At 41.6% G+C, this 9,892-nt stretch overlaps 3 protein-coding genes and 1 long non-coding RNA gene across 4 annotated transcripts in view; 2 read left to right on the top strand and 2 right to left on the bottom strand.

Annotated features, from left to right (window-relative positions):
* Nucleotides 1-1,870, top strand: part of nid2a (nidogen 2a (osteonidogen)) — a gene marked incomplete in the record, with an annotated part of 31,943 nt that extends 30,073 nt beyond the window's left edge. Inside the window, 2 exon segments of the mRNA XM_035677567.1 lie at nucleotides 993-1,150; nucleotides 1,744-1,870. Of these exon segments, the coding sequence (XP_035533460.1) occupies nucleotides 993-1,150; nucleotides 1,744-1,850 (265 nt within the window).
* Nucleotides 1,871-2,100: 230 nt separating this feature from the next.
* On the top strand, nucleotides 2,101-4,982 carry LOC118339807. Its single transcript, XR_004797331.1, has 2 exons — nucleotides 2,101-2,156; nucleotides 3,825-4,982. It is a non-coding gene; the product is annotated as an uncharacterized LOC118339807 (long non-coding RNA).
* A 75-nt stretch (nucleotides 4,983-5,057) lies between these two features.
* rtraf (RNA transcription, translation and transport factor) lies at nucleotides 5,058-8,365 on the bottom strand. Its single transcript, XM_035677569.1, has 8 exons — nucleotides 8,200-8,365; nucleotides 7,594-7,718; nucleotides 7,304-7,403; nucleotides 6,832-6,912; nucleotides 6,617-6,705; nucleotides 6,449-6,517; nucleotides 6,213-6,261; nucleotides 5,058-5,717 (listed from the first exon to the last, which is right to left on the bottom strand). The coding sequence occupies exons 1-8, from the start codon at nucleotides 8,258-8,260 to the stop codon at nucleotides 5,563-5,565; spliced, it is 729 nt and encodes a 242-aa protein (XP_035533462.1). The 5' UTR covers nucleotides 8,261-8,365; the 3' UTR covers nucleotides 5,058-5,562.
* A 618-nt stretch (nucleotides 8,366-8,983) lies between these two features.
* sap18 (Sin3A-associated protein) overlaps nucleotides 8,984-9,892 on the bottom strand; it is a 1,709-nt gene continuing 800 nt past the window's right edge. The window contains exons 2-4 of the mRNA XM_035677570.1: nucleotides 9,574-9,683; nucleotides 9,364-9,486; nucleotides 8,984-9,275 (exon numbers count right to left, since the gene is read on the bottom strand). Coding sequence (XP_035533463.1) covers nucleotides 9,119-9,275; nucleotides 9,364-9,486; nucleotides 9,574-9,683 — 390 coding nt within the window. The 3' untranslated portion in view covers nucleotides 8,984-9,118. The remainder of the gene's footprint in view (nucleotides 9,276-9,363; nucleotides 9,487-9,573; nucleotides 9,684-9,892) is intronic.

The following is a 9,892-nucleotide window of genomic DNA, read 5'->3' on the forward strand; positions in this document are numbered from 1 at the left end:
GCAGATTACACATATCAGGCAATTAATCAAATCATAAAAACCTTAAATGTTGTGTTTCCTTATTGGTTTGACAGTTTAAAGTTTATTTTTTGACTGAGCCAAGTTTGTGTGTGTGTGTGTGTTCTGACAAAAAGCCAAGTCCTAAAGGTAATTACAGCTTCACACGGGTACACTTATGATTAAGCATGTGCTCTGTGATTTCTGAGCCTGCACATGTTGCCCTCACACACACACACACACACACACACACACGTTATAAAAGCATGCACACATGTATGAATGTCTCGTACACAAACATCTGCTCGCCCATACGTTCATCAAACTGATTAACGTACACACTCGTAAACACATGGTGTGTGTGTGTGTGTGTGTGTGTGTCAGTTGATTGCTCATGTGGTGTGTATTACTTGTCGTTCCCAGTGGACTGTCCACATGTACACCATCATGAAAAACAGCCCACACACTCTCCGCCTAAAGCTCCGCTATCATCCTGCTGAGCAAACATTTGGGTGTTTTTTGAAATGTTGCAGACAATAAAATATGATTTAACTGACCACAAAAACAAATCTCTGAGAAATATGAAGGAAGGAGTTTATTCAAAACTGAAAAATGTGGCTATTTGTGTTCGCCAGTGTGGTCCATATTTTCTGGTGTATACAGATGAAACACGCAGAAGAAATGCACAGGGAGAGCTGGGGTCAAAGGTCGCACGTTGCTCAGAGTAACCTGATTGTGACCTCATCAGCATGAGACAGCTGGTCCCTCGAGGCCTGTGCTCTTGTACCTTTTATGTACCCGCTCATGTGTGTGGTTTTCTTCATGTCTCTTTATATTAGCCAGATGATCCCAGTACCAAAACAAAGTCCATGCACAAACACAGCCGTCCCCTCAGCCTGTAGTGGTCGACACAGCGACAACATCCAGCCGAGAGAGAGTTAAATAATTGGCAGGATGGAGTTTAAGTGCCATAACTCCTGTTTCTCTCTCTGCAGAACTCTGTTTTGGACAGACTGGAACCGGGAGGCTCCTAAGATTGAGAGTTCGACAGTGGACGGTCAGAACCGCAAGGTGGTGGTGTCTGACGGGATTGGACTGCCAAACGCTCTCACGTATGACTCGTCTGCAGGACTGGTCTGCTGGGCCGATGCAGGTAAACACTGCGGCGACTTCTTCCTCTGTCAACGTGACCGCTGGTCAGCTGCTTAATGGCATTACGGCCAGTCGTTTCCACTGGGGAAGGGGGTCATATTTTGAAAGATCTGCAGGCTAAAACAGTACAGTCACCTGTACAATATTATTTAATCTGTGTTTTTATTGACAGTTCATTAAGATGTTTGCATTGTAGATGAATAAAATTAAATATTACACATGAACACAACTACAACATGAATATAATATAATCTGTTAGGACACTATATGTTATTATAAGTAACATTATCATTATTATGAAAAGCACAATAACCAGTTTTATAATTGATCTAAATGTTTTGGGTACTACTGTTAATACCACAACTAAACTGACCATTTATACACCTACTAACACTCCTTTTTCTACATTTCAGAGGTAAATATTGTACTTTTGACTCCACTACATTTATCTGAAGCATAGCTACTTAGTAATTAGAGAGAGATTTTAACTTATGTACATTTTGGTATTGCTGCTCCAGTAATCCACTTTGTGTTCAAATAGCAGTACACTTAAGATAATATTGATCCATCTTTGTGTGTTCCTGTGTTCGTCAGGCACAAAGCGTCTGGAGTGTGTCTCTCCGGACGGTTCAGGCCGCAGAGTGATCCACCCCAGCCTCAACACCCGTTCAGGCATGGTCTACTACAGGGACCACTTCTAGACTACACTTGATGGAGGAGGTAGCCCTCCTCCTATTTCACCAATTCTGTTTAACTAAGCAGTGACTTGACACCCCTGTTGTCTTTAATTAAATTACTGATCATCACTAATCAATGAGCTGATCAGTACGTAACCTTAACTCGCTGCCTTCCTGACGCCTCCGTCTCTCTGGTCTGCTGCCTCATAGGGGGATGGAGTGATCGCTGTGAGCAAAGCAAACAGTTCAGCTGACGAATACCTGCCTTGAATAGCAGCCGCTCCCACTGTAACGGCCAATCGCCATAAGCAACCAGCCACTGTCTATCAGGTAAGATATGTGTGTATGACATCAGCACAAACGCATACACACACACACGCACACACACACACGCACACACACGACGCACACACACACACACACACACACCGCACACGCACACCAACACACACACCACCACGGCACACACACACCACACACACACACACACACAGTCTTCAAGGTGTACCAGACAGTGAGCTCATTGGTTTGTGTGCAGTGATGTCATCACTCAGCTCCCACCAGATGTCACTTTAACCCCCCGAAGGCAGAAGAGACAGTTAACTTCACTCAGTTGAGGAGATGCTGCATTCAAGTCCAATGGAAACACGGGATATATGAACTTCTTACACAATGTCTTCTTACACAATGTCTACACAGCAGCATGTTAACCCGTTATCCCGTGTTTCATATATCCTACAACATGTATGCAAAGTTTTTAATGTGGTAATTACATATCAAACACTTATAAGTGTTAAAAGCAAACAATATTTATGTGTCATAAAACATAGCTGAGGGCATCTTTAAATGTTTGTTTTCCTTAAAACACTTGAATCAAGTGAGAATTACCATATTATATATATATGAAGACACAGTCATTAAACAGTACCACTAAAATGCCAAATATACCGCTTTAAAAACTGTATATATATCGAATATCAATATAAAGTAAATAGTTACTAGAATATTGGGGCGTATATCGAGCCTGATCGGAAAGAAAACTCCAGAATCAGCTGGATTCAACTCACAAACAAATTCAAACAAATGTGACTTTTATTGTAAGAAGAAACCAAAGTTTGTGTTTCATCGCCCTGCACCAGAAACAGAGATCACACAGCTGGCTTACAGCCTTTACTCCACACCTTTACCTGTGTGTGGTGACTTCACACACACACTCATGAAGTAGACACAAGGACAATGATTACACAGCTGTTTGGGACCCTCTACTTGTGCCCTGTGTTTGTGTGTGTCATGTTTGATGTGTTGATGTCTGCAGATGGCTTCGAGTCCTTTCAAAGCCTCGCGTTAGAACAGCTTTTAAAGTACAAAGTATCCCTCTGAGCACAGGATAATCCCTAAAGTAGCACCTTGGCAGATGTCGTCGTCAAAGCTACACACATCTGCAGAGAGTGTAAAATCTGGTCACGACGGAAAAGTTTGCACGTCCGACGCTCAAATGTGTCAGAATGATGGAGATTACTCATTTGCGTCGCCGTGAATGTCACATCCACCCGTCCTCTAACACTCTCTAAAGCCGCAGACGCAATAACAGCCGCTTTGCTTCAAAGATGTGGATGTGTGGTGTAATTCTGACCATGATGACAGCTCTAAAACACACTTGTAAGAGGCTTAAAAGCTGTTATTGTTGAATAGGAGAACACACACTTGCACATGCTCTTTACGGAGATAATTCTCAGCCGCCACAGGTTGTTAAGTGTAGGGCTTTGTTCAGGACGGAGGGTCTGTTTGTTCTGTCATCAGGCCGCTGCAGCACTTAAGCTTTTCAGCCTGTCACATTTGGATTCTCACAGGAAGAGAGAATCAGAGCTTTAACTCATTTCCTCCCGGAGCTATAAACTTAAAGAAAAGAGGAGGTTCGTACCTGCGCTAGAATTTAAAAACGTGTCAAAGTCATAAAAAAGGAGGCATTTTGTGTTCTAACTTTCTGATTTCTCTCAGGGAGCCACTAACGACGGACTGGCAGCCGCGGGGTCCTTTTGGTGCTAAAGTTCTGGGGCGATTCCTGATCAGAGGGCGGGACCAGCCTAAAGAGCGCCCTCTCCAGTGTCCCTCAGAGGAAAGGACGCTCAGTAGGGAGCAAGATGGCTTCCTGTTGCCAGATCGACCGTCAGAGCAAATTTACAACCCTTCCACTCACCCGACCCCAACCCCGTTATCTCACCATAAAGATATAACCCCAAAATAAATGTTTTGTAAATTTGTTTTATACCTCATTTTTAGTTTTTTTTGTTTTTTTTTCTACTGTATTTTTGTACGTGAGTTGTTTTTCTATCTATTAAAGCTACAGAACAATGAAATCAGATTTGTAAATGTATGTGATTGTAGGTTTTTCTGTTGTTTAAAGCCAAAGAAGAATGACATGAAGAGCTTTAAAAAAGTTTCTTTTTGGGTCAGCCGGCCACACTGGCTTTTAAATTGTATTATTTAGCATTCAGGGTGGATTCTGGACAGAAAACAGGAATAGTTGAGAATGAGAGATGAGAACACTGATGCCACTCTCATGTCTGTATGTTACATATGAAGTTAGAGCAAAGTGACGGTTAGCTTTAACAGTTAGAAAACAGCAAGCTTGGCTCCATCCAAAAAGCTACCAGCCCTTCTAAAGCTCACAAACACGTCATATCTTGTTTAATACGTGCAGAAAGTGGAAAGTAGATACAATTTTGTTTTTAAGGGGAGTTAGTGGTCAATTCTGGGCAGGTAGCCAGGCTAGCTGTTTCCCCCTGCTTTCAGCCACTATGCTAGGCTAAGCTAATCGTTACCCGGCTGTAGAGTGGTGTCGGTCTTTTCATGTAACTCTCAGCAAGAAAACAATATTCCCAAAAATGTCAAACTATAAGAACAACTGAGGACAAACTGACTCAGTTTTGCTTGTTTTACTTTAAAATGTGTTTCCGTCGGCTCTGCGTGCCACAGTCAGATCACAGCGACTTCAGTCCTGCCATATTTCTCTGCACTACGAATCTGTATTTCACACAAGATGAAATGTTATTCTTTTTTTTTTTGCCAAATATTTTTACATCTTCTACTTTTCAAATCTTTATCTTTTTATAAGATGTGATATTTATAACAATAAAATGTGATTTGGTACTTGAAGGTTATTGTGTTGATGCTCCTTTAAGATGCGTTTCATCAAACAACATCCAACACACAAGAAAGCACAGGACTCTGTTCAGCTGTAGTTATATATTTTCCCACACAGCGTCACTTTAAATCATTTCAAAATAAGCTTTTCTTCCATCTGCAAAAAAAATGTTTTCTCTGTAAGACAAAAAGTACAAATATCGGCGTCAGTTTGAGTATTTCAGAAGCTTATCTGGTTTCTGTTGAGGGGGAGATTGTGGCAGAAGGTTCAACTCAAGTCTCTGAAGAAATTAAGGACTAAACATGAGTGGAAATTAGTTTTCAATACTAACTATTCAGCAACTATTGTGACATTTTGGTGTAAACATATCCATGCTGCAGTACAAAAATGAAAGACAGCATTTGAAAACTTGGCATTTCCTCCACTTTCCTCCAAATTCGAAAAGTGTGCTCTCATGCAACAACGGAAAAATACAAACTTATTTATGTCCAATTCTCCAAAAACAAAAAGGCTTTTCCTCTCAAAATCAATTAAACTCATGTGGTTCAGTCCCTCCCTTCATTCCTCCAGCGTCCCTCTTCATCCTCGCTCTCATCTGCCGACCTTGCCCAGCCTGTGGTCTGTCTTGGGGTTGGCTATGATGGACTGAACGGCAACGATGGCCTCGTTGATCTTGGTCTGGAGCTCCCTCAGCTCCTCGATGTGCAGCAGGCGCAGGATCTGAGCGGCCTCGTTCAGAGTCGCATCTGAGAAGACATTTATTTGATTACGCTTTATTGGTTACGGGTTCACACTGCAGCACACAGGACTTCCTGTCTGAGCGACGTCAATTCACTGATATAACCTTCACCAGTGGTTCCCAACCTTGGTGTTGGGACCCCACAAGTGGTCCCGATATAAATCTGAGGTGTCAGAAAACTTTTGTTTTTCTTAAGTTTCTTTTCTTAGTTTTGTTTCATTTACGTATTTACTTCTTTATGCCTCTAAAATCCTTAAGTTGGTATTTTCACCTCTTCTGGCCTCAAAATGTCCTTAAAATGAGACAAAACCGAGAGGGAGAAATCTCTGCTCACATGACCTCTAATGAGAGTTCACAAGTAGATGTTGCTTCATTTTTAGGGGGCAAAATCCCCAAAAAGGTTGGGGACCACTGACTAACACCACCTTCTGTCAGAAATTCCAAACAAACCCTTCAACATCAACTTGCACTTAAAATAAAAAATAAATAAATCAGCACTCACCTCCAGTGTCGAAACCCAAGATATGTTTGTCTAAAGTTACAGGAATACCCTGTGAAACACAGAACATATAGATGTTACACATGAGGGCGACTGCAGTCCAACCAAAGAGACGGAATGAAACTTTTCCTCATTCAAAAGCACTAAATAAAAGTGTAAAATGTAGTAATTTACATTATGGAAAAACCTAGAATAAGATAACTCGCATCATACATCAAAATATGAGCAGTCTACAATACCTCTCGATTCTGGCTGGCTCTAGTGATGGCCTCTGGAGAAAGTCTCTCCTGGATCAGAATGCGAATGGCCTGGCAGGAAGACATGAAAACACAGGACACATTTCCTTTAAATAAGAATAAAGTGTTAATAAGAAAGAAATGGAACAGAGCGTATGAATGCACTCCCACCTTCAGCATAACCAGGTAGTCGTCATGTCGCTGTATCTTGAGGATGTTGGACAGAGCCGTCACTCCTGCTTTGAAATCTGGAGAATTACCTGCAAAACACAAACAAATGACGATTTCATCTCTCACCTGGAACGACGAGATCGGAAAGAAGAAAGGGAAGAATGTGAAAAAGCAAAGTGCAAGGGCAAGAGGAGGAGAGAAGTGTTTGTACTTACTGTCAAGGTTGACGAGAGGGTCCACCGCTTTGGCGCTGTCGCCGGAGGCTGCGAACGGCTCGCAGTTCTTATACTTGTCCACTGAGCAGAGACACATAACACACTATTATTAAGTATTATTATTATAGAGCAATGTGTCATGTAAAGATAAAGATAAACGTGTTTTAACGTAGTTTCTTTTACAGGTTTTGTAGCAGAGTTTCTGTGCAAGAATACCTGGATTGTGCAGCCAAAAAGGAAACATGATTCCTTTTATAATGTCTCCATCTACTGGTCATCGTCAGTGTTACAACATATCTCTGCATGTATTACACGTATTTACAGACATATTGTGGTCAAGGGCTTATCTAAAAAGCTCAGATTAAACTCACATTTGAAGTCACGCTGGAAAATATGTTTAACAGTCAGTGTATCCAGACATATCCTTTAATTATGATCAACCCTGCTGTGATCACACATGCTGACATCCTACCATTGTCTCCATATTCATATCGTACAGCCAGGCCCAGTAGCCAGTCTAAAGCCTCCTGCCTCTCCTGAGCCCCGAATGGACAGCTCACGTCCTGCAGGTACTGCACACAGGAGACACACATATCACGTAAGAAAGTGCCACAATAATCATATTACAGTCCTCTGGTAGCTGCAAAGACCAAAGTCCTATTCAAAAAGCTTTGCGGTGGTGTTTTCTAGAAGCTTAAAGGACCAGTGTTTCACAGACTGTCTGCATGATGCTTTAAAGTGGCAGCGTGGTGGTGGTCTCACCTTCTGGTAGGCTTGGGGCCAGTCTGAGCTCGGGATGTTCCTCAGGTTCCCTCTGTCCTCTATCTTATAATGCCGGATCTTCTGGTCCTCCAGCCACACAATGCAGTTCCTAAACTGTGTCTCATCTGAGGACAGACACACACACACACACTGATCAATGGACAAAAGACAACATCTCAGCGGCCACGTACACTAATCTGCCGTCGTATATTAAGAGGCAACTGCATTAATAAGTTGGGGAGTATGTAGCATGTTAATCACTGATTTTCCAGTACGTTCATATAAAATATTATTTTACTTGCCGAGTTGCTCATTTTCAAGTTACAAAGAGAGATTTATTGGGCAAAGTCGAGTATTTTCTTTCAGCTGTGCACACTATATTAAAATTAACCATGCCGATTGAAAGAGTTTTATAGTAAGAGGTCGTAAAATATGTCATCTGGTGTTCACACAAACATACAGCTTTGTCAGCCGAAGTTACACCCTCAAACTCCAGTTTTATAAATAGAGTCTGGCACAGTCGTCGTCTCCAGTGACAGCACTTCGCCTCTACGTTAAACTCAACCCCACCAAATTCAGGAGGTCGTTCAGCGGCTGTTTTCTCACCTTTGCAGTCAAATGCAACGGGGTTGTGATAATCCAGCGCTGTCAGTTTTCTCCGGAACATCTCAGCGTTGTGTTTTCTGTGGAAATCGCCGCTTTCTTCAGCTAACAGTGGGCTAACGTGGCTGTATCTTCTGCTAGCTGTCAGTGTGTGACATTACGCATGCGCCGCCGGCGAGCGTACAGCTTCCTGTTAAAACTATCAAAATAAAAGTGACCACCTGGATCAGGAGAGTTCAGCATCACAGCAGGTTTTTTTTTTTAAGTATCTTTATTCGTTTTGCACATAAAATACACTTAAACACTTTATTGTAAATAGTTAACAGTGTTCAGTGATTGTCTAATACAAATAAATCAACGCACTCCCATCGCCACCAGTTCATGTTGAAGGTCAGATCATCTTCCCCTCTTCTATTTTAATAATTACTGGTGTTTTCTTTTACTTAAAATACTCAAAAACACAGATTTCAGTTTGTATAATTTCTTTGATGTAACATTGCAGCAGTTTTAAGAAGCATTTAACTCATTTTAGCATTGAACATCAACTATAAGTGAAGGTACTGATGAATTATTTTAACTAGCTACCAATATACAAGATATTTATATTTTTTTTTTTACATTTTTGGAAACCCCATCAGGAATTCTGACTCTAAATCTGTTATGTTAGTGGGATTTGGACCGCCTTAAATCTAATAAAACTATATTTTTCACAATGCAAATTCAGTTTAATACGCTAAAAAGATTTATTCAATTCTTTATAAATATAAAACACAGAGAGGAGCAGAAACTTTGGAAAAAATGACAACTTTATTTCACATCACATTTTATAAAATGAGGCAAAAACCATCCAAGATGATGCAAGGGGGGAAAAAAAAATCAACAAAAAACGTAGTTTGATGTGTGTCGGTTTCTGTATTCACATTCAGAAGGGTCTCATGCGTGTGCTAAGGGGCGGGGCTCTGTTGGGTGGCGTGATCGCTATGTCCAGGTAGTCTCCGATCTGGAAGCGCTGAGACTGCAGTGTCATGGAGTCATCTGTGCCCTTCCTGCCGGATACAGTACTGCCAATATCTTTCAACCTGAAAGGAGGGACGGACACGTTTTAATATACAATGCATACGAATCACCGGTTTATAGTGGCCTGCTCCGTGTGTGTGCGATACCAACCTGTACACTTTTCCTCTGGGGTCGGGGTAGACAATGGAGAAGCTGAAGTGAGTCCCCTTTTTCCTGGCTTCTGGATACACTTCCTTCACCAGGCTGGTCAGTTCCTTCAGAGTCGCGTCCATCCTGAAAAGCACACACAGAATCAGAGACCTGTACCTGATTTCTGTACGTGTACCCCAACAAGGAAAGAAACCGTGGAAATGTTCTCACCATGTGTATATCTGCAGCTCGCTGGAGGGAACGTTGCCACGGGCAAATTCATCTGCTCTGTGGTGTCGCCCACTGTTGGTGGTGAACACTCGCAGCAGAAGCGGGCAGGTCTGCAGCAAAAACAAGCGTCAGTGAACGTGGCATTAAAACAATCACATTCCTCTATTTTATTAGTTTTATTTTGAAGGTTTGCTCCGGGAGATCACGCCAACAACCTACAAGTGGACATTTTAGTGCAAAACTACAGCAGATATTTAATATTTACATAATTATTATTAAACTTAAGAGACGTAGAAACTGAATAAGAGTCATTAAGTTA

The sequence above is a fragment of the Morone saxatilis genome, unplaced genomic scaffold (assembly GCF_004916995.1).
Source record: "Morone saxatilis isolate NCDOM2014 unplaced genomic scaffold, NCSU_SB_2.0 Contig6, whole genome shotgun sequence".
Lineage (NCBI taxonomy): Eukaryota > Metazoa > Chordata > Actinopteri > Moronidae > Morone > Morone saxatilis.